The 24,774-nt window shown below is 37.7% G+C and overlaps 1 protein-coding gene and 1 pseudogene across 1 annotated transcript in view; one reads left to right on the top strand and one right to left on the bottom strand.

The window, feature by feature from the left end:
• TAMM41 (TAM41 mitochondrial translocator assembly and maintenance homolog) overlaps positions 1-24,269 on the bottom strand; it is a 47,956-nt gene extending 23,687 nt beyond the window's left edge. The window contains exons 1-5 of the mRNA XM_011370661.2: positions 23,903-24,269; positions 21,251-21,433; positions 18,723-18,815; positions 11,917-12,067; positions 8,156-8,229 (exon numbers count right to left, since the gene is read on the bottom strand). Coding sequence (XP_011368963.1) covers positions 8,156-8,229; positions 11,917-12,067; positions 18,723-18,815; positions 21,251-21,433; positions 23,903-24,037 — 636 coding nt within the window. The 5' untranslated portion in view covers positions 24,038-24,269. The remainder of the gene's footprint in view (positions 1-8,155; positions 8,230-11,916; positions 12,068-18,722; positions 18,816-21,250; positions 21,434-23,902) is intronic.
• LOC111745993 lies at positions 12,331-12,449 on the top strand (annotated as a pseudogene).
• Positions 24,270-24,774: the final 505 nt, after the last annotated feature.

Here is a 24,774-nt window from a genome sequence, read left to right as displayed (position 1 = left end):
TTCATCTTGTGGACAAAACTCTGCCTGTGACCAAGCGTGGAGATAGGGGCTGTATCACCTTAGACGTATCTTTGCTACTACTCAGCTTGGACCTGTTTGCTGTAATTACATGAGGGCTTTTGAGGTGCTTTATGAATATAGACAACCTTATTATACTTGATAAGGGCAAGAGCAATGAATGTTAAAAGTCCTGGTATCTTGTTTACATTTAAGATTAACTTGAAAGCAGATACAATTTTAAAAACTGTAGGTGGTGAAAAATGGGGATGAACTGAGCTGTAAAATGGATAATTCTGATGGACGAAGAGTAACTTCTGGCACAAATTTAAATTTGACAATAATCGGCAAATTATGGGGAAAAATGATAAAATGGGAAAACTTAAGTGAATATCTATTAGGCTAATGTTAATTCATAACAGGCTGGGCACATGTGAGGACTTCCCAGGTAAAGCTTGGGAAAAGCAATGTGGCTGAAACCTTTGTTGGACAGAAAGTCACCTAAGAGAGTAGTGAGGTGGCAAGTGCAGGCAAGATAACCCAACTGCTGAGGAATCCCCTGGGATGAAGTGACAATATAATTTATTATCCAAACTAGGTCACTTTTGAGAGTGAAGGGGGGTACAATGAATAATTCCACCAAGACAAGTATAAACTGGGCAAACCAGGACATATGGTTACCCTTGCTGATGCCTTTTCTCATGAAGGGAGGGGGAGCAAACTATTAGTTTTAGATAAGATAAAATGATACCCAACAGTATTCACTTTAATAAGGAATAAAACCGATTAGGTTTTTAAGCTTCAAAGGACCAACTTTTGCTACAATTTGGTGGAAAGCAGCTGGGGCCTGAAAGCTTCAGGAAAACAGATTTACAAATCGCCTCCAGCACCCGACTTTCATGACATGAAGTGTGACAAAATGGATAGACTTATATGGATAGACTTATTTTTCACTATTAAAGGGAAAGAGAGTTACACAGATAAATCCCGGGGTGACTGCTAGTGAGGGTGTAGAGAAACTGGTCTTTTCTTATAATGCTATTGACATCATAAACTGCTAAAATCTTTCTGGAAAGCAGTGAATGAGGAAACCCCATCTCTGGAGAGCGAGCCTAAAGAAATAAACTCAAACAGAGGTGAAGAGGTAATGTTTACCGAGCATCTGGTAAGTGTCAGGCACTGTTCCAAGTACTTTGCTGTGTTACCTCATTTAACCCACACAGCTATCCTCTCAGGTAGATACTATTTTATCCCCATCTAGCATCACGTCAACAAAGACAGAGAGATGAAGTAACCTGTATCAGACTTCCCAGGGGCAAAGTGAATACACTACATACATACAACTCTTCACTGAAGTACCATTTATAACATTGCAACCCAAATGTTCAACAAGGGAATGGATAAACTGTGATGGTACACTCATACCCTACCACAGCACAGTGTGCAATCATTAAAAATTACAGTAATCACACACAATGAGATGGAAAATGATCATATAATAATGTGCAGTAAGAAACCAGGATACAAAAATACAAGAAAATAACTTTATAAAAAACAGGAAAAACAAGACAAAGAGACTATATATAAAAATGGTTATTTTTGCTCTAATAAGATACACATTTATTGTGGGCTTCTGTGTGTGTATACTTTACATTTGCTATTTCATTTAGTCCTGGCAAAGCCTCATAAGGTCTAATTATTTTCAATTTTACATCTGGGAAGATTGAGGTGGCAATAGCAACTTGCCCAAGGTCCAGCTCCCTCTCAGTACCAGGGTAGTTACATTTTTAGTGACTAGTTTTACCCAACTTTGTAATTTTCCTCCATTTCCCTCACTTCTGTAATGCTGGCATATCACTTTTAACATTTTAAAGTAAATTCATGGGATGCAGAGACGTGATGACTTGGCAAATGTAAATGAAGAGCAGCCAAACTGCATTGTGTAAAATCTTATGCTTTTATTTAGAGCCTAAATGAATACTATTAATCTTGGAAAGGATGAACTGTCATCACATTCTGAATCTAATATGACTGGCTCTGAAGTGAAAGATCAGTTTGTATCACTGTTGAGTTCTAAACATTTGTGTCATTTCTTTTCTTTCTGTACATTCAACAAACGAAAAGTTCTTATACCTTAGATAGCAACTTTCTGAGAGAGGGACTGTATTTTACCAAAATGTAAAACGAATCCAAATCCTCCCAAAAGAACAACTGCATCCATTATTAAAGGATCTAGAAAATACTATGGACCCTCTGAGAACAAGGACTGGGGCTTACTTCTCTCTTTCTCCCAAGCTCCTTGCATACTGCCTGGCACGTGGAAGGCACATCAATAAATTTCTGCTGAATTGAATTTCTCCAACTGCTGTGCAGCAGAACTATCTCAGCCACAGGGAACAGCAAGTAAATGGGCTTATTATCCATTTCTTCAGAACGAAATAAATAAAATTGTGGGCACAGCATGAACTAGCATCTGATAAGAACGGATTTTTCTTACTCCAGAGATGTTTGCAACAGAACACAAGGATTGAAGAAAACTGACTACTGACTTTTATTTTATGCCTCTACTGATGGGTTTAACTCTTGACTGCTCAAGTCAGAAAACTGACAATCAAGTATAATGGGTAACCAAAAGGATAATTTCTCTTTGACTCTGAAATGAGACAAACTCAGAGGCTTGTAAACTATCTGCAGTTGGCCTGCTCCGTGATTCTAGCCACCAGTGGTCAGGGACCTAATTATGAATGTAGGGATGTGCGGGGCTGGGGAGTACAGTGGAAAAGCCCTGGTTTTCAAATCTGGCGATACCCCAGGGTGACTAGGGATTAACCTTTCTGAGTCAGTTTCCTTCTCTGTAAAATGGCTGTAATGGTCATATTAGCCTCACAAGATTGTTTTTAGATTTAAATGAGTTAATATATTTGATAATGCTTTGTAAACAATAAAGCAGATGTTGTCACGAGATACATATATGGGATGGGCATAGGACAGAAGAAGCTCTGAGTCTTTGAAAATAATGACTGGCTAACTTCCCCTCTCTCCCCCCACCCTTAAACTAACTGGAATAATGCTGTCATTTCAGTTCAGTAAATATTTGAGTGGCCATTAAGTGCCAGGAGCTGTGCTAGACGTTGGAGATATAAAGATATACACCCTACCTCAGGCTGCAAGTGACATGAAAAACATCTTCAGTGCAGGTTATGGAAGTGGGTATTTCTTATGTGGTAGTGTTTAAGAACAGTAGCCCAAACTGGAGGTTGGTGTGGCAAAATAATATTCATTTTTAATGGTTTTTGGCGATATAATTCATTTACCATATAATACACCCATGTAGAGTATACAATTCAATGTATTTAAGAATATTTATAGAGTTACACAACCATCTAATTTTAGAAAATTTTGGCTTCCCTAAAAGAAACGCTGTATCCATTAGCAGTCACTCTCCATCTCCCTCCACATTTCCACCCCTAGCCCTAGGCAAAGATGAATCTACTTTCTGTTTCTACTGATTTGCCTATTCTGGACATTTTAAATAAAAGAAATTGTACAACATATGGTCTTTTATGACTTAGCATAATGTTTTCAAGTTGAAGCATGTATCAGTACTTATTCCTATTTATAGCTAAATAATATTCCATTGAATGGATATATCTCATTTTATTTATCCATTCCTTAGCTGATAGACATTTGGGTTGTTTCCACTTTTAGGCTATTTATTATGAATAATGCTGCTATGAACGTTTGTGTACAATTTTTGTGTGTGGATATATGTTCCCATTTCTCCTGTGTAGATACCTAGGAGCAGAATTGCTGGGTCATCTGGTAACTCTATGTTTAATACTTTGAGGGACGGATAAACTGTTTCTCCAAAGCAGCTGTACCATTCTACAATCCCACCAGCAATGTATGAGGGTTTCAACTTCTCTACATCCTCACCAACGCTTGTTCTTATTTGTCTTTATGAGCATAGACATTATAGTGGGTGTGAAGTGGTGTCTCTGTGGTTTTGATTGGCATTTTCCTAATGACTAACGATGCGGAGCGTCTTTTCATGTGCTTATTTGTTATTTGCATACTCTTTGAAAAAATGTTTATTAAATCCTTTACCTATTTCTATACCAAGTTGTCTTTTTATTGCGTTCTAAGAATCTTTATATATTCTGGATGCTAGTCTCTTAGGATAAGATATGTGATTTGTAAATCTTTTACCCCATTTTTTGGTTGCCTTTTCACTTTCTTCCAAGATCAGACAAGATCGGGTGTGTTCAGGGTGGTATGGCTGTAGACATCTTTTCACTTTCTTGATGGTACTGTTTACAGCATAAAACTTTAATTTTTATTAGTCCCATGTATCTATTTTTTCCTTTGTTGACTTGTGCTTTTGGTGTATATCTAAGAAACCACTGCCTAACACAGAGTCACTCTTCTAAGAGTTTTATAGTTTTAGCTCTTACATCCATGATCCATTTTGAGTTAATTTTGTGGATAGTGCAAGTTAGGGGTCCAACCTCATTCTTTTTCATGTGGACAAAATTATACTTATTTAAACAAAGATGACTAAGGCAGTGTTTCTAGTAGGTAGTCTAACACGCCATTCAAAATGCATCCTCTAAAATATCTCCATAGCTGCAGAAGACATCATATTGCCCTAATGCACACGTGGAAGAGAATGAGATAGAATAAATAGCTGATGTAAATATGATGTAATAGTGATGTAAAAATAGTGATGTAAATTTGAATCACTTTTCTTTTATATACTTTACAGAACACAAAATGGATGGATGTGGGGAGGGATGGGGAAGAATCAGGTTTATAATAATGGTTAAGGAAGGAACCAATATCATGACTATTCATTCATTTATTCATTCATTCCTTATTTACTGAGCACCTAGTATTCTAAGCATTGGGGTACAGTGAGCAAAGCAAGACAAAAATTTGTGCCCTCTGCATTCTAGTGGTAGAACACACACCAAAGACAAACGAATCTACGAACAAATAAACAGTATGTCAGATGATAGAAAATGCTATGAAGAAAACACAAGGAGAAAAAGATGACAGGCAAGCTACACGGGTCCCTGGGGAAAGAGTGCACCAGGTGTGAACCAGGAATGATACTCATCATGATACTTTGTAGAACAGTGAAGGATTAAGAGTGAGGATTCTAGAACCAAATCACCAGTGTTCAAATCCTAGCTCGGCACTTACAAGCTACATGACTCAGGACGAGCTACTTAACTTCTCGGGGCTTTGGTATCCTCAAATGTAGAATGAAAGCAATAATAGTAGCTAGTTTATAAGTTTCAGGGATTCAACAAATTAATACATGTAAAACACTCAGAACACCATCTGACAAACAGTAAGTAATCCATGAACATTAGATATTATTGACAGTATTCCTTTGTGAGTGTTGCATTCTCAGAAATTATTGATGAGTACACAGAGTTCCAACTGAGACTTCAGCATAAGCTTAAGCTTGCCAAGCATAGAGAAATACGCTTCCAACTTACTGAAACAGCCAATCCCCAATATACAAGTCATCCTGTCAAATGATACTGTCTGCAAGGTTTCACATGGTGTAACTTTCATGGAATACATCTTAATAGCTTTCACTCCAGAGAAAAAGTTTCTTTACTGACTTGTACCAGGATCCAGAAATGGGGATGTTCACTCACACTTTAGAGGGCTGGAACCCATTTCCAATTTTTTTCCTCCAAGAATCACTCAACTGGCAACTAAACTTCTTCACTGCTTTGTCTTATTCCTAGAAGTAGCTGAGCCTGTGTTTAGACAATTTGGCATCAAAAGAAACCCATTCTCTCTCTTACACAAGAGTGCTTGAAGATGTTCATTCTTAAGGACTATAAAGGGCTAAATGAATCCACCTGATCTAAGTATTCTGCTAATTTTGTCAACGTGTAGTAAGTTTTATAATTCTCATAACTGACACAATTCCACTTTAGAGAACATGTCCAAGGAAGTAGGTGCCCCCTTGGACCCTTTCCCCATGCCAAAGTAATTTGTCCAAAGTGATTCATAGCAGTGTCATTAACAAAACAACGATCAATTGAGCCAGCCTGAATGTCCATCAATCACTGAATGATTGAGCAAAACATGGTGTCTCAACCTGGGAAAAACCTATGTAGCCAGCAATAATAAATAATAATAGTAATAAATAATAACAGCAATCATTTTCTGAGCACCAACTATCAATACAACAATGTAGTATGATCTTGGGGGCTTTTATATGTTATCTCATTGAAAAGCTTTTTATGAGATAGTTATTTTCACTTTACAAATAAGTTATTTCCATTTTACAAATAAGAAAACTAGGGCTCAGAAAGAGTTAAGCACCTCTAGAAAGCTAGTATTCAAATTCGGGTCTGACTACAGTCTTTCCCTTTCTGTTGTCGATTATATAAAGTGGCTGTGTTAATATAAGCAAACACATATCTAAATTAATAATGGCTAACATTTAATAAGCATTTATTATGTGCCAGCACTGTGCTAAGCACTTTATATGTATGATTTAATTTACTGTTTATAAAAACCTTCTTTAGAGACAAAGAAACTGAGTCATAAGGAAATAAGAAACTTGCTCAAAGGTGGAAAGCTAATTAAGGGTACAGCTAAGATTGAAGCCAGGCGTCTGAGTCCAGAGAACCTGCTTTAAACATTTCTCTAATGCTACCTTCCATGAAGTAATATTACATTAAAAACAAAACAAAACAAAACAAAACAAAAAGCAAGGTTTGAAATAGGATGCTTAATTTAAGTAGTTAAGGGTTTAATACTGATTATTTTCACATGAAGTTGCTCACTTCACTGAGGCACTGTTCTGGTTCAAGCCCTCATCATCATTAACACTTGTCGGTCTCTTTGTCCATCCATCCAACAAATACGTACAGTGTACCTACTATGTGCCACACAGTGTTCCAGAGGCTGAGGTTACAAAAGCAAGCTAATACAGACACAGCCCTAAGTATATTCCCAGCAGGCTCCTCTCTGCCTAGACAGCTCTCATCTGAGCTTTCCTCACAAGTCCTCATTTGCTGGTGCTCAGTTCGAATGTCACCTCCTAGAGAGGCCTTCCCTGGTTACATTAAAGTAAGCCATGTTCACCTTTTCCCCCTATTCAAGTGCCACTATTGTTAGCACTATTCTAGTGCTGCCACTTGTTTGCTGTCCGACTTTTCAACTGGAATGAAAGCCCCACAAGGGCAGGGACCATGCCTGCCTTGTTTTGCTTCCTTCACTTCCAGAGCTTAGAAGAGTGCCTGGCATTAAGAAACTCTTGTAATTATTTGCTGAATAAAACTTTTCTCCTTTTTAGTCTTTCTCCCTCCTGCACAGTGCTGGCAAAATTATCTTTCCACAACAACAAATCTCAGACCATCTTACAATGCTTGAAACCTTTTATGGCTTCTAGTTGTGTACAGCTTGTCAAATTCCAATTTTTTTTCCCCTTTGTATTCAATGCCCAGCCCAATCTGGCCTAGGTCTAACCTCTTCTCCAAAATACCAGAGAGGCAGTGAAGTTAAATGGTTAAGAGTGTGTGCTAAAATTTCAGCTCACCGCCTACTAACTTACCTCACAACTGACTTTAGAGAGATTTGGGCCTCAGTTTTCTGTAAAATAAGGCAATATAATATAGTACCCAAATCAAAGGGTTGTTGTGAGGACTGAACAAGCTATTAGATCAAAAGTACTGAGAGTCATTCCTTGTACACAATAATAAATGCTGTTTTCTCTTGCCATAAGCCTTGGACTTTAGTCATACCAATGTACTCCTTCTTCCCTAAACAAGCCATGTTCTTTCACACCTCCCTTGCCTTTTTCACACGTGTTATTTTGTAAGTCTGCCACTGACTCACTCTGACTGCATGTGTTTACTAGTGTGAAGGTCCTTCACACTAGCAAAAATTATATCTTCAATTCTTTATAAGGTATGAAATGCTGATTCACTTGATAAATTAAACTAAGGTCATTACCTAAAATTAGTCATTTTAATAGTTTGTACTTACATAAGAAAGTTCAAAGAGAACCTTTAAGGTTTTTCGTTTTCCTTTTCTATTCACTTAAATATTGACTTCTAAGAACAACTGAAGGATAAGAAAGTTTTCTCCTCCACAGTTTTGCAGGCTCTCATCTTCCACCTACTCCTTTCTCATCATCATTTACAACAATAATGCCATAAATATTGACCCCAGGGTAGTCAAAGTGATCCTTAAATACTATATTAAATGTAAAAGGCTATTATTACTACTAGTAATACTGATAGATCTTGCCTCTGCCAGTAATTCCTGGCAGGAACTTGTCCAATAACATAGAGAAACACTGTTTTCTGTCTTCTCTGCTCCCCTTCCTGGGAGAAATGTTTAACTTCAAAGGTTAGAGCCAACATATTATCTCTTAGCTAGAAACAGGTGGAAAATAAATATCAAAGTTGTAAGTAAAAATGAGACTAATTTAATTTAAAGTTTGGAATATTCTGAGGGCTTGCCAAAGGGATAGAATCCTATTAGTTCAAGGACACTGGGTTCTCCGAAGCCTAGGGAAGGCAGAAGGAAAAGCTTCCTTTCGACACATCGCCTGGGGTAAGTCTCATAGCCGTGAAAGATATCTACCTTCAGAGGTTGGATCTTTCCCTATCCTCACTATTCTAGTCTAATCCCATCATTTTATGGACTAGGTAACCGTTAATTATATTGTGTCCTGGCTTGGGAACAACCATCATGTATAATGTTATTTCAGTGGGAAAATGGTCCCAGTTCTAAACAATTGACTTACAGCAGACTTTTTGGAAAATGTCTCATTCATAAGCTAGGGACTACACAGAGTTGTAACCAGTTCCCTCTGGAGAGGATTTGCCAAGCATTGTGTCCTAAGTTTTGTGGTAAGAAGAAGCCAACTTCACTGAACTGAGTAATATAGGATACTAGGCCAAATTCTCAGATCCAAATCTGGGTTAAGCAATAAATAATATAATGGCAAGAAAACAAGAGGAGACTAGATGAGAAATGAGAGCGACTGGAGGCTGAGAAAGCTAGGGTCAGACACAGCAAGGTCTGAAACCTGGCTCTTGGGAAGCAACTCCCTTTCTCTGATTGCTCTTTTCCCAACAGCCCAGGGCCACTCTTTATCAGTTTAGATCTCAGCTCAGATGTTACCACCTCAGAGGGCCATCCCTGACTATCCACTGTAAAGACTAAAGACAGCCCTACTCTCATTCTGATTTATTTTCTTCTCTTCATAGCATTTAAGCACCATCTGAAATTACCTTATTGCTTCTTTAATGTCTGTTTCTCCTTAAAAGAACATAAACTCCATGAGATGTTTCGCTCATGTCATGCTCACTAGTGTCAGCTCACTAGGGGTAAGGCCTTGCACAGTATAAGAAACACGATAAATATTTGTTAAACAAATAGGGCTGTCATGTGAAAAATTAACGGTGGAATAAATTATCTACCTATTTGTCTGTCTGTCCATCCGTCTGCCAGCCTGCCTGCCCACCCACTTACCTATCTATCTGTGTCTAGTACAGTGCTGCTATATAGCAGCCCTTAATAAATATTCTAAAGGGAGCAAAACAGAAGATGATACTGTTATGAATCAGCAAATATTTACTAAATAACTTGTATATGTCTCAAAGCCAAGGAGAAACCAGGAGTATAAAACACAGTCCTTTCAGGAGGCAAAGCAAAAATCAGCTGAAGACTGATAGCAGCTTGAATGCTAACTTAAGGTTTGCAATTAGGTGAAAGCAGTTATGTCATTTGGTAAACATCTTTAGCTAATGTTCAAAATTTATAGATAACTAGAAGCTGCCTAATACTATGCTGATGTTGATTATAGGGGCAAAATATAGGAGTGGTATGGGCAAAGTAGAGAACAGTTCTGCATTTTCTCCCACAAAGTCAATAAAAGGCTTCTGGCTCATCTTTCTCACAGGGAGCACGGGGAGGGGATTATGATAACATAAGTGACACCTTTCCCCAAATGCTGCATGTAGGACCATTCACCTAGGCGCACAGTCATACCGCTCTTTGCTCCCCCACCTTTTGTTAAATGGCAGGGTTGCTGCCAGGTGAAGCAGAAGCAACCAAAGAGAGAGTTATTTCATTTTTTTTCTTCCGTGTCGCAATTATAGTTGTGGTCATGCTAGACACATTTTGGAAAAAACGCTGAAGAATTAGACTGTTAAAGTCTCTTTCAGCATTACATTTCCATGAAATCTTATCTGTACAGGGATTTAGCAAAGGAGCAAACTGCTTTTGCAATATTTTGAACATAGAGTTCTGTGACTCATACTTGAAAGTTGGGGAAAAGGATATTTACTTAAGATAGTGATTTTCAAACTATTTTTTGAGTAGTTGACTACTTTTTTGTAAATGAAATTTTACATAGATCCTCAACATGTTAAACAGGTAAGTGTGGCATTCTTCTGGTTACAGCTAGGGTGAGGGGCCAGGGCTCTATCCTCTCAGCTTTCCTCTTGCCCTCTGAAGGAGTCTCTGACATCTCTGAGGGACACAACTGTTTAAGTAGAAGGGGAAAGAAGTCAATATCTAGGTAGGTAGGTAAATGAAGAAAGAAAGAAAGAAAGAGAGAGAGAGAGAGAGAGAAAGAACGAAAGAATGAACGAACGAACGAAAGAATGAAAGAACAAAAGAACGAACGAAAGAACGAATGAAAGAACGAAAGAAAGAAAGAACGAAAGAACGAAAGAACGAAAGAAGGAAGAAGGGAAAGCTTTTCCTTAATGTGGAGGAAGTGGTGGAGTTGGAAAGTCACCACTTTATAACCATCATAGAAAAGATGAGTTTGAGCAAGAATCATCAATGGATGCTCTACCTAGAAGGAAAAGTTTGATAAGAAGCAGGATATTTATATGATCTTCAAATGTCTCTCCATAGATTGCTTAGAAGGGAGAAAACACTGCCTATCAGTGCACAAACATCACTAGTGTGTAGACTTCAAAGATATGAATGTCATTTCAGAAAAAGAAAGGCCGAGCAAGCATTCCACATTAAAAGATAAAAGAGACATGACATTGCAACACAATGTATGATTCTTGACTGGATCATGTACTGGAGGGAAAAAAAATACTATAAAGGACATAACTGGGACAACTGACAACACTTAGAATATGGATCGTCAATTTGATAAAAGTACTGTATCAGTACTTTAAAATTTTTATCAGTACTGTTAAATTTCCTGAATTTGATAATCGTACTATGGTTATGTAAGAGAATGTCCTTGCTCTCTGGGAACACATACTGAAGTATCTGGCCTAAAGGAGACATGATAAGTGTGACCTATTCACAAATAGTTCAGAAAAAAATACGTAATATAGTGTATTTACATATACAGAGAGAGCGATGGGATCCTTGAAGAAGCATTAGCATTACCTGGGAACTTGCTAGAAATACAAATTCTTGGGCCACACCCCAGACCTAATAAAATCAGCTGTCTGGGAGTGGATCTAATAGTTTATTTTAGCAAGCTCTCCAGGAGATTCTGATGCACACTAAAGTTTGAACACCACTGATATAGAGAGAATGATAAAACAAATCTGATAAAATGTTAAAATATGATGAAATATTCAATTGGTAAATCTGGAGAGACAGTATATGGGTTTTCTGTATTATTATTGAAACTCTTCTGTTAAGTTTAAAATTGTTTCAAGATAAAAATAACAACAACAAAAAGATTACCCTGGGGTAATCTGTGTACAGATGAATACGAGAGAGGAATAGAACTTGGAGGTATGGAGACTAATCACAGTAACCTACACAGGAAGTAATGGGATTCTGAACTAATGTTACTGCAGCTCCAGTGTAGAGTGAGGAGTAAGGTGTTTGCATGGCCTTCAAACAACAAATCTTCTTGCAGAAAACATGGGCACCAAACCTACTAACCTGAATAGGAGAGTCCAGCAATCGCTATAAAGAGGTCTTCTTCAGAAAAGCTTTCAGGGAGCATGAGAAAAGCAGCAGTCACAGCACTCTTCAGATTTTTATCAAGGGCTGACCTAAGAGTGACATTCTCATTCATTGCTATAATTTTCACCTGAAAAAAAAGCAGAACATTCAGAAAAAAAATTCCAGAAGTGTATTGCTTAAGCTATGGCTTTACACATGTAATGAAACTGTCCCAAATTAGTCCTGAAGATCTTGCAAAATTAGGCCAGTTGACACAAAAGAATTATTATTCTAATATGCAATCCTAGAATCTCATTTTATGCTCAAATCAGAGAAATCCTGACACGGGAAAGAAAACAAATATTTCTCTTAAGTGAGTAAACTCTCAATGGGTTTTAAAAAAAAAGTTAAGTCTACAGACATACCACCCTGAACAAGCCTGATCCTGTCTGATCTTGGAAGCTAAGCAGGGTTGAGCCTGGTTAGTACTTGGATGGGAAACCACCTATGAAGACCAGGCGCTGTAGGCATAAAAAATAAAAAATAAGGGATTGTAAACTGACAAGGTCTTTGCAATCTGTGAGGTCAACCAAGGGTTGCCTCACCTAAAAAAATAAAAATAAAAAAATAAAATAAATAAAAATAAATAAAATAAAAAAAGAAGTCAGTACAGATGGAATAAATATCCTTTGGGAAATTTAATATTTTATAATCTCATCGTTCACTTAATTTAATGGTGGACAAAGGTATTTTACTTTATATAGAACTCATCTCTTCTGTAATACATATAACCTGAGTAGTTCATGCTCTGTTTTGAACTGATTTTGAACTTGACTAAGGAAAAAGGAATGAAAATTTGCTACAAAAGAAAGAACATGGGTTTTGGGTATAAGTATGGGCTCAAGTCCAGGTTTTTACTAGCTGTGTGAATTTGAGCCAATTACTTAACTTCTCATCCATAAAATGGGGATAACAGACATGCATCAAAGAATTGTTACAAAGATTAAATAAGATAATAAGTGTAAAATCCCTGATAACTAGTGAATGCCTTGATCAATAAAAAGAATTTTTCTCCTGAATAAACAACAGAAACTGCTCTCTTGGACTTTCCTCAAATTGATGAAAATGCAAATTGCCCTAGTCCGTTCCGAGATTCTTGGTTTTAATGACTGCACTGTAGTTAAGAGAATGTATCTGAGTTCAAACTCTCTTACTAACTCTGTGACTATGGGCATAATTCCTCATCAGTAAAGCGGGGTTAATAACAGAATCAAGCTCATACAGTTGCTGGGAAGACTAAATGAGATATTACATATGAATCCTTAGTTGAAGTGAGCTTTCTTATGTGTGTTTCTTGGTGCACACTGCAAGAGTTTCTCTAGGCCAGAGGTTCTTTAGCAAGCATCAGAATCACCTGGAGGGCTTGTTAAAATACTTATTAGACCCATCCCCCAGAGTTTCTGATTCAGTAAGCCTGGGTAAGCCCTGAAAATGTACATTTCTAAGAAATTCCCGGGCAATGTTGTTGCTGCTGGTCCAGGGACCACAATTTGAGAACCACTGTTCTAAGGAATATACTTAGAAGTCGAATTGCCAAATTGCTCCCGGAGTAGTTGTGCCAATTTACATTCCTGCCCTAAACTTTTTAAAGCATCATGCTGCTTCTGACTGATTTTCTAAACAAGGGTCTAGAATTCCCTAATAACTCCATATATCTGAAATGTATCCAACATCTCTAAACCATTTAGTGTTGTCACCAAATTTTCCTCCTATTCTAGAGAAAAGGGCTTAAGTCGAATAATTTCTGCCAAAATTAAGATGGCACATAAAAGACACACACACTATAAGAAATTGCATATTAAAATTTTAATAAAATTTTATTAGCGAGGAAAGAGAATGATGTATATATCAAAGTATAGTTTCTTTTTAAAAAATTGTATAAGGCAATATTATAAAACATAACTATTTTATAAATCAGGCTTAAGAACCTAATTCTATCTCTTAGCTTTTGTCTCTACTTTTTATCTAAGGGAATATTTATAACATAAAACCTCTCGTATGGTAGGTAAGCCACTTTTTTCAATACTACTACCTCCTCCCTTGTAATTATAAAGACTTAATAGCCCTTAATTAAGCCTTTCAGCACTTGGGTGATTTAGCATTATTGCAATCATCTGCAGAAAGTAAAACCAAGGAGCAACCCAGTAGCATGACTTGCTCAAGGTTGCATAACAAGTCGATGGCAAAATCAGGGTAACACCCTTATGCTTGGCAAATCCAGCTCTAAATATTTTGAATTATTCTCATACATTCAGTTAGGGATCTGCTCTAATTAATTTTTTTCTCAAAAGATGATTAAAACAAATGTTAAGGTCCTATAATAACTCCCACATTTATTCCTTGAAAAACTTTCCCAAACCTTGTATTCCAAACAGAATCATGGATCTAGGAGGATAACCTCCCCATTTTACTAATGAGGAAACAGGCACAGACAGTTAGGATTTTCAGAGAAATAGTGGCACACCGAATGAGAACTTAGGTCCCTGATTCTTCCAGAGCCCTTTCCACAACCCTGTGAAGCCTCTTTACTTCCAAATTCTTTTTCTTTATCCTCATTCACCAAGTCCTGCTCAATAATTCCTTGCCCTTTTTTTTTTGGTAGCTTTTACTGAAACTCCATGAAAATAGAAGCTATTTGGAGATGCTACAAATCAAAGATGCAAAGAAAAGAGTACATTTGGGGAAATTTTCCTATTCAATGAAATAACACTTGTTCTCCAAGAAAGTTGTTCTACTTAGATTGTAAAAAAGCAGTCTGTTTGCTATTTAAGGTTAAGAGAGTGTAAATAAAAGCATCCTTACTCAAAGAAAAAATGTCAGTTCAGAAGACAATGCTGCTGTGCTGATCTGGCTCTCCAGTGTAAGGTGAACGAGGAATTTGTCTCAGCAGCACTGTTATTTGTTGTTTAGAGTGAAAAGCCAATGAACTCTTGGGACACTGCCAGAGAAGCCTGGGAAAAAAAGAAAGCCCTCGGATTCGTGAATAGCTGTTTGTATCTTACTGGGAATGCCCTGACCTGAACCGCATAGATAGCATTGGCACTACTGCCAAGGAGAAAATCTTTAATGAGGAAGGGGCAAGGCTTGAAGGGACTTTCAAAAGCCCAACTTCAGAGATTTGTGAGTACCTTTCAAGATAGGGGGAAAAAAAAAAAAAGACATCACATGTGGTCTCCTCTATAATACAGGCACATAGAGACAGTACTTGAATTGCAAAGAGTGAAGTTACATGGTTACAAAGAACACAGCCCTACCTAGTGTTTAAATGCTCAACCATTAACCAAATGACACTTCCTGCAGAAGTTTTCCATTCCAAATGACCAGAAAGGCTAGTTTTTCTAAATGGTCATTGCTTGAGGACCAAGAAGAGACAATGAACATTCAAGCCGGATGAAACCTTATTACTGGCCTGTTGGACTGTGGAGTCTTCCAAGAAAAGCAATATGGTGTTATTTTTTTATTCCTTTGGCATAGACAGAGAAGAAACTTAGTTGTCAATAAGTAAGTGAATGGCTCAATCTTTGCACTTCAAAGGTTAGAGGCACAAAGATTTGCTCACAACTGAGCAGACCAAGACTATTAAGCCAGGTTTTCCAACTCCTAGTCAGAGATCTTTTATAGTGCTGGGATTTTTCTAATCATAAAAAGTAAATCAATAAAGTTACAATACGGTGATGGTTGCAAAACTAAAAATATACTAAAAACCACTGAACTGTTCACTTTAAATGGTTGAATTGTATGGTATGTGAATTATATCTTAATGAAGCTATTATTTTTTTAAAAGCTACATTAGCAAATATATTGCAATGAATACATTAAAATAAACTAAAATCCTCTTAACAAGGTGGCAAAATATCATTGTATGTCAATGTAAATACTTTAAAAATTCAAGCCAAATTATCTATACACTAAAAAACAATATGAAATACAAAATCCCAAACTTATGTTAAATAAATTAGGGAAATAACTATTATTAATATTAAAGTTCTTTTGACTTAAAAAAAGGACTTGCCAAAAGGCTCTATTAAATACTTTAAATTTCATGAAAAATGACTTGGTAAATGACTCAGAAACTTAAGGCTGCACTAAAAATAAAAATGGGTTATCCTCTCAATTAGGAGGTAAGCTAATGTTAAAGCATGAAATTTAATTTACGCTTAACTTTTTGCAGAAATGTCTATCCTTTATATTTCTTTTTTGATTGATAAACTTTATTTTTAGAACAGTTTTAGATTCACAGCAAAATTAAATGGAAAGTACAGAGAGTTCCCACAAGCCCTGTATATTTTAAAGACTAAATTGCTAGTGATTGAGAAATTCTATTCTATTTCCAATATGGAAGATACTTTTAGAGCTTTAGGCAATATAATGTAACTCTTTCAAAACACACAAAAACAAAGAATTCACACTCATATTCTCACAATTCTTTCTTAAGACATTCACTCATTATTTTTTGTCCAAAATGCTACCAACACTTTCATTAGATTTGTTCGTTTGATTAATATTTGCTGCCACCTAGAGGTAAAAATAGTTTACTTAAAGATAGTTATCACAGAATTCTGATTACCAGTGATTTCCACTAGAGAGGGAAACGGTGCAAGAGTGGGTGGAAGAGTTAATTTATCTATTTATCATTTTTTATTTTCTTTTTAGCATGTGTAATAGTCAACATTTTCAAATGATTTTTAAGATAGCCTAGTTTTCTTGTCTATAAGTTTAGTAAGCCTGAGGGATAGTCACTGTTATCAATAACATTTTCTTCAAGTTACCTGAGAAATGCAAATTTGCATATGAGTATAGCTGCTACTACTTTTCTTGAATTGCTGTTTTTATTTTATCAGAATCTATGACACTGAGATGAAATCTGAGGTCATTTCTAGTGCTTATATTCTGCGATTTCATGGTGTTTTGTTTTCTAAAGACTATTTAAAAAATTTTTGAAATAGTCAAAGCACAGTGCATAGAATAATACATTTTCATATTCAACATCTCATTTTATCTCAAAATAACTCTGAGAAAGGCAATGACAAAGAGAAGGGAAAGAGCATTTCCTGAGTGTTTATTAAGTGCTGGGCATTTCAGATCCAGCATTTCTCAAATGCCTTTTGAGATCGGTTCCATCAGCCTTATCCACAGATGAAGATGTTCTGAGGCTCAGGAGATCAAGTCACTGGTACAGAGTCATGTAGCTGGGAGTATCAGAGCTGGGACACAAGCTCTAGATCTGTCTGATTCTAAAACACCTGTGTTCTTTCCAGCATTACCATTCTGCTTCCATTTTTCAACACCGTCATGAAGTAGGCAGGGCAAATATTGTTTCCCCATTCTATAGATAAATTACCTGAAGTTCAGAAAGATGTCAAGTTGCCCAAGTTCACGTAAATAGCTAATGAGTGGCAGGAATGAATAAGACCCAAAGCTTCTCATTCCATGTTCATTACTCTTCTCATCAAGCTACATATTAAAAAAAAAACAAAAAACAAAAACCTTGGAAAGAAAATGAATATTTAAAATTTTTCAATGACATTTATTTGCTCAGTTATGAGCTTTACTAGTTATCCTGTCTAGAAATGAGAATTTCATCTACATACATATGAAGTTATTTCAGTGAGCCTGTTTCTGCACTTAAAAAATAAAGTTTTTACTGAAGTAAAAGTTACATATAGTATACAAATCTAACAGAAAGAGCTTGACAAATTTTTACATATGGATATATACATGTAACTAGTGCCCTGATCAAGTGTTTCTGGATGTTTTAATGAGCTACACCATTAAATTTTAAACCCAGACACAACGCAAGAGAATCTTGACCACTTATAAATATCAACAGAGATTTTTATGACACCACAATGTAAGCTAAGATTGTATAAATCTCTAATTTTTTTGCCATAACTGACAAAGGGAGGAGCAGCACAGTCACCCTCATGGGAGACATTTGAGAAAAATCTATGTATCTTCTTTTTGGAGTCTGAGACTCTCTGACAGCACAAAGAAAATTTTTCCTTGCTGTGAGATTAGCAACTATGACTATTTTGCATAGTTCTTAAACTATAAAAAGACCCCTTCTCAGAAAATAGACTATATAAGCTGCAAAAAAAAAAAAGAAACATGATATTTGCAAATACATGACAAAAGTTCAAGTCCTCTCTACTTTTTTCCATTTTTTGTTTTCTGTTTCTATTAAAGCACAGGGAGACACCTGCCCCCTACAGCCTCCTCTAGCAGTATCCCAAATGAAGGACACTATGACAGGATTTCAACACTGGTCTGAGAATAATAACAAAGGGAATCAGAATCCATCCCCCTCAGAATGACTACCTGATTCATTCAACAAATATTTGCTGAATGCTTACAGTATGCCAGGCATTGTCCCAGGTACTGTTGGGATACATCAATGGACAAACAATGTCTCATGGCACTTAAATTCTAGAAGAGAAGGTGATCTGAGTTGAGATGATAGAGGCTCCACTGAGGCAGTAGGTGCTTCTGCCATCCTCCCCAGCCCAAATGGACTAACTCTGAGTCTGATTTATCCAGACAACTGAAGAATCTTTAGAGAGACGGCAGTAGTAGTGTGAGTAATATCTAGACATGGTTTGGCAATGAATTCTGTAGGCAGTGAAAGGAGTCTGAAACTCATTTCTATTTCTTGGAGTTCCATCTCATTGCAATCAAAGATCAAAGTAAGATCAGGTTCAGAGAGAAGAGATATCTCTAATTGTGGCAACCAATAAAACACTCACCGGTTTTTGGAGTCGTCCAGCAATATACAAGTTATTCCAGTTGAGGAGATCGCCAATCAAAATACTAGTGCTAATAACTCCATATTTGATAAGCTGGAAAAGAAACAGACATAAGAACAAAACACCATATTATTGATTATGTAAATGCAAAATATAAGAAAATAAATTTTTACCGAGAGTAGTACCTTGATTTCCAAAGCCACTCAAAGTGCCTACTTTGTAAAAAACACATATTTCCACCAAAAATTTTTGCAAAAGATTAGTTTCCAAGACTGATTTGTCCCCTCAGATATATGAGGTGAAGTGACCACTATTTTAACTCAGACTCCTGTGATGTTAAAGGCCTAATGGTTCTTAGAGGCTATCTAGTATTGGTCCTCAATGGATTGTAAACAAAAAATTGGTCCTTTACCACAGGCAGTTTGAGAAACGATAACATAGTTCATGCCTCTCATTTGAGAAATAAGAAACTAAGGCTCAGAGAGAATTAATGATGTGCACAAAATGGCACTATTAGTAACAGAGACAAAACTAAGTCCCTGAATTTTAGTATGGGCTTCCAATGTTTATGTCATCACAAAGTATAAGAAATTTTCTTTAATTAAAAGTTTTTACTGACATCCTTTACATGGTGAGATGAATTTCCCTTTCATGATAAACTATTTCAAACACTTTTATAATTACAAAGCAACATGCAAATATAAAACCTCTTTATCAGTGTTAAACAAATGGAATTATGGTCAAATTCATTCAATAGCAATTTGTACAAACCCTGAATGTAGCTGTTCCTGAATGTAGCTGTTATAAAATACCATTTACTTCAACAAATATCTTTGGACTCACTCTGCTGAACTTCAGTATCCCAACAGCCCTCTCAGGCTGCAAATATCTAAAAAGTAGCTAGAGAATTTTAATTAAAAAGTCCTTTAGGCATAATTATGCCCAAATATTTGGTTATTGAAGCTTGTAATATTGTTTAAAACTATTAATTAGAGATAGGCTCAGTATAATATTAAGGAGAAAGAACAAAGCCACATGTTTGGCATGACCTAAGTGGACATGGAAGGTTGTGTGTGATGAATAACCTCTTCCCACCACTATGGCCACAGCACTGCAGAAGCCCTTCTTGCTGTAGGCACGTAACAGCTGGGAGGTAATAGAAACACCACTGATCTGGAAGTCAGAGGCCTGTCACAACTAGCTGCATGACCTTATGGAAGTCGTTTTCTCTCTCTGAAGCTTGGTTTTTCTCATATGTAAAGCACAGGTGGGCCAGGACTGGACCTTAACCAGAAAGGTAAATACAGGGCCCAAAGGCTATGCAGACATCACCAATAAATCATACCGCTCATTCCTGCCAAGTTCAGATAGTTCTTCAAAATCCTTCTCAAGTCAGTACTCCTACCTCCTGCCCCTCAAAGTGTGGTCCACTGATCAGTAGAATAAGCATCACCTGGGAGCTTGTAAAAAAAATGCAGAATTTCAGACTCCATTCCAGACCAACTGAATCATAATCTGCATTGCAACAAGATCCTCAGGTGATTCATCTGCACATCAAAGTATGACTGCTCTAAGTAATCAGCAGCACTGAGAAATGTTGGCACAGCTAGTGGAACCCATTTGTCATCCATAGCCCGGTTTATCTCTAGGAGGCATTTGATTTGTTCCCCCTTGGTCCTCTTAGTTTGGGATCCTGCCTAGTTCTTCGGAGCCCTCTTAGAGATTGGACCCCTTCATCTGAAGGGTTCTTGCTGTCAGACAACCCTCTACCAGGATCTGTGCTAGAGAGCATCTCACCTGCTCTCTAACACCCCATTGTCAAATTGCACCCACCTGCTGGTACCAAGAGGTTTCCACTTGGCACCACATGCTCCCAACTACCTATGATATCCTCTTCACTTCCAAATTCTTCTTGGGAGTGTCGACCCCTCTGTATAGATAAGATTAATTTCCACCCTGATCTTTATAGGCCTGCCTATTACTCTCACTGACCAAACCAGTGGTTCTCAAAGTGCGCTTTCCAGACCAGCGGCATTGGCATCATTTGGAAGCTTGTTAGAAATGCCAATCCTCATTGCTAAGAAAGTAAATATCAAAAGTTCTCATCACAAGAAAAATAATTGTAACTATGTTTGGCCATGGATATTAACTTATTGTGGCAATCATCTCTTAATATATACATATATCTATGTTATGCACCTAAAATTAATACAATGTTACATGATAATTATACCTCGATTTAAAAAAAGCAAATCTTCAAACCCTGCCCCAGACCTAATGAATCAGAAACTCTGGGGTGGGACCCAGGAATCTGTGTGTCCAATAGGTACTATAAGGGATTCTGATATACACTAAAAATTGAGAATCACTTGGCCAAACGCAAAAAAATAAAGACGATCACACTTGATTACCTTCATCCAGCAGAAGCTTACCATTTCTTGACTGCAAAAACATATATATGTAGCTGGTATTCTAATAACAAAGGTCAATAACAACCCAAGTTAAGAAAAAGGCCCTAAATCACTTACCTTACCATCACACATGATCAATGGATTGTAGTAAACTCCAGCGCCATAGTTATTCTGGACAGTGGTGATAACCCTGGCCCCCAAAACTTTTAGGAAAGAGTAATGGTTCCGATTTTTCTTCAGATTCTTTGAATGCCATGCAACAGGGTCATCTACTGTGAATACAAAGTCCAGCATGACATTCTGGGAGGTGAAGAAAAAGAGAAGGATTTTAGTTTTAATTCCTAGAAAGGTACCTAGTATGGAAAGCTCTAATATTCTATATCATTTTGATTAATAAAAGACCTGAGGTTGTCATCAGAAATTTAAGCAAGTCTCTGGAACCAATCTGAACTTTGCTTTCATCAATACACAGAATAAAAGCAATGCTTATTTAATATGTATTGTCATGCCAGCACTCTTCTAAACACTTTATTATATATCCAGTAACTCATTTAATCCTTAAAACAATCCTACAAGGTAGGTACTGTTACTATCCCAATTTTATAGGAAAGGAAAACAAGGCACAAAGTTCCTTGCCCAAGAACACACAGCTAGTGAGTGACAAAGTATGTTTCCAAATTCTGTGTGCTGAACTACTATAATACACTGCCTTTCATCTAAATGTTGCTAAATATGCTCCACTTTTCTTCTAGATGAAATAACCTCATATGGATAAGCTCTATAAACTATTATGTAAAGAGAAATATTATTTTAACTCTCACCTATTCGCTAACCACTCACAGAGAACATACAAGAGCTCTGATAGGTCCTGGGGTAGTCTACTGGGGAGAATAAACAAATTATCACATAACGGACTTGATAGAGGAATGCGAACTGTACTAATGTCACTCAAAACGGTGTCAGAACAGGACGGAGAAATTTTCCTATAAAATTACATTCTTCAAGAATCTGATAAATCTCAGCTTTGAAGAATGTGCAAGAATTAAGCAGGTTTGGTGGAAGTCATTAGACGTGTGGGGAAAGGGAAGGAGTTCTGTTAGAGGAAAACACTCCTGTGAATATGGGAGCTGGCATGTTCTGGGTGCTGCATTTAGTCTGAATATGGCTGGAATAGAATGCAGGCAAAGGACTGATGGGAAGTGACATCAGAGAGGGAGGCCGGTTGCCATGTGAAATTTTCCTACAGAACTCAATGAAGGGAGGAGAATAAAGGCCAGGAAACCACATAGGAGGCTAACTTCAAGATTCCAGGTGAGAAAAGAATAGGCACAAAGGAGTAGGGATCTGAGAGAGATTTAGGTATTGGAATCTATAAGACTTGTTAACTTGTAGGGAATGATGGCGAAGCAAAAGGAGGTAAGGACCTTTTCTCAAAGGGAATTCCACATCTGCTCAAAGGAAAACTTTCATGGAAAAATACAGAAGTGACTATAGAATCAGGAGGTGAAGGCCTGCTCTGAGTTTCCTATAACGTGATTCACAAACCACTGGTGACACATAAGATTTGGGGTGGACATGTTTTTTAAAAATTTATAACTATGAAATTTTTGAAAAATTTATAACTATTAGAAAAATAGCCTACAATAATCTGTAATCTTATATACCTATAACCTATAATTTCAAAATATCAGTTTAAAGAAAATTATACTTAAATACTAGTATAGGTGGGAAAGAGCAAATCCAAGCAACAGTATAGATGGCCAGAGATTATAGCCAGGTATCCAAATCCAGGAGGCCTTACTGCAATCTGCACACTTCCATTTCCTGTTTATTAAAGATGACAGTGAACTGTTAGACTGTGCAAGGACTAAAGCAAGTAGAAATCCAGTTCAGAACACAAGTGGCACACACAGAGAACACCTCTATCTAGACTTTTGTTCCTTTTGTTAATTCAGCAAAAGCTCTAAAGCCTTGACAGAAGTTAATAACAGCTTCATTTGAAAAGTATTTGCCTGCCACTCTTCTGCTGTGTTGAATCTTGTCTCTTCTTTGAAAGCAAACTGTATTTTCCCTTTATTTTCAGAAAAAAGAAAAAACTGCAATCACAAGAACTGTACCCCCGCTGCTGTTGTGCTCAACCAGCTTTGAAGAGTAACAATGTCTAGTCCTAAACAGACTCTTGTTAAATGTCCAGAGCATGGGTAATATACTGGCCACCCACAAACTGTTGCCACAAACTGTTGCTCATAGTTAACTTCACTGCTCCTGCCGCGCCTACAACAGTCCCTCAGCTTCCTAAAGTCATGAGGGATTTTGTTTTCTCTCCTATAGCTATAGGCAGTAACTCTGCTTGGCGAACCATTAGAATCAACCTGGGAAGGTTTTGAAACTCCTGAAGCCAGTGCCTCATCCCAGACCAATTAAAATAGACTCTCCACAGGTGGAACCCAAGCATAAGTATTTTTTAAAGCCTCTCAGAAGCTTTCAGCCAAGGCTTGGAATACTGAACTAGTACCTGGCAAATATTTTTTTTCCTTTCTTCCACTCTGTCTCTGCATAATTGCATCTTCTGCTTTAAACCAAAGTAGACTCCTATTTACCCTTCAAATCTCAGCTTAACACGTTCAGTTTGAATTTTGCTAGTTGATACGTGGAGTGCGCAGGGCAGACAGGCAGCTAGCTGTAGGGCTCTGCAGAGATGGTAGGCAAAAGGGAACTCGTGAGAACAGGCCGATTCTCGGCGTGGGGCTAGCCCCAGGCCGGGCTCACCTTCTGGTTTGAACTGGGCCCCGCCTGGCGGTACACCCCGGAGCCGTAGGCGAAAGCCAGGCTCAGCTCCTCGGGAAAGTGAGACAGGATCCTGCGGAAGGCCACCCCCGAGCTCTGCAGCGCCTGCAGCGCCATAGGGCCGAGGCTCAGAGACAGGGACCCTTGGCGGAGCAGGGCAGAGGACAGCGTGGCAGGGATTGGATACCGGGGCAGACGGTTAAAGGTGGGGACAGAGAAGTCTGGGACTAGCCCGAAAAGGAGAAGGCTGGGGCCAGAGGTGGGAACTGAAGGGACCGGCAAGGACTAAGGTGACAGTCACGCCGGGGAACCACCAATTCCGGCCACGCCTGTCACAGGCACACGGATTTCAAAGGCGCAAGAGAAGGCGCTCGCTCGAGTGTGAGGACGTGAGGACTTCGCTGAGACCCCCTCGTGGTCGGAGGAGCGCTCTGCAGGCTGGCGGCCTGGGACTGTGACTCAACATATGAGTGGGGGAGAGTGTCAGCTAATTGAACTGCTTTTGAGCCTTGAGAATCCTTTTTTGTTCTCGCCTCAAGCCGCATTTTAATAAATGACTATAAAATCATGCATGTGTATTGGAGAAAAATTTTTTAATCAGTCGAAATTCACATAACATAAAATTGTACATGTTCTGTACAATTCAGTGGCATTTAGCACATTCACAATGTTGTGCTATCATCATCTCTATCCAGCTCCAAAATGTAGATTCTCAAGATTTAGGAAAACACAAATAGAATTCCAATCACGCCCAATTCCACTGCCCAGAGATTATCACTGTTAAGATTTGGCTGGGATATCATCCTATTAAAGCCCTTTCAAGTCTGATGATAGGTATGAAAATGCTCCATAAA

Source organism: Pteropus vampyrus, unplaced genomic scaffold (assembly GCF_000151845.1).
Source record: "Pteropus vampyrus isolate Shadow unplaced genomic scaffold, Pvam_2.0 Scaffold171, whole genome shotgun sequence".
In the NCBI taxonomy this organism is placed as follows: domain Eukaryota; kingdom Metazoa; phylum Chordata; class Mammalia; order Chiroptera; family Pteropodidae; genus Pteropus; species Pteropus vampyrus.
The sequence above is the reverse complement of the archived record's forward strand: the minus strand, read 5'-3'. Positions and strand labels throughout refer to the sequence as shown.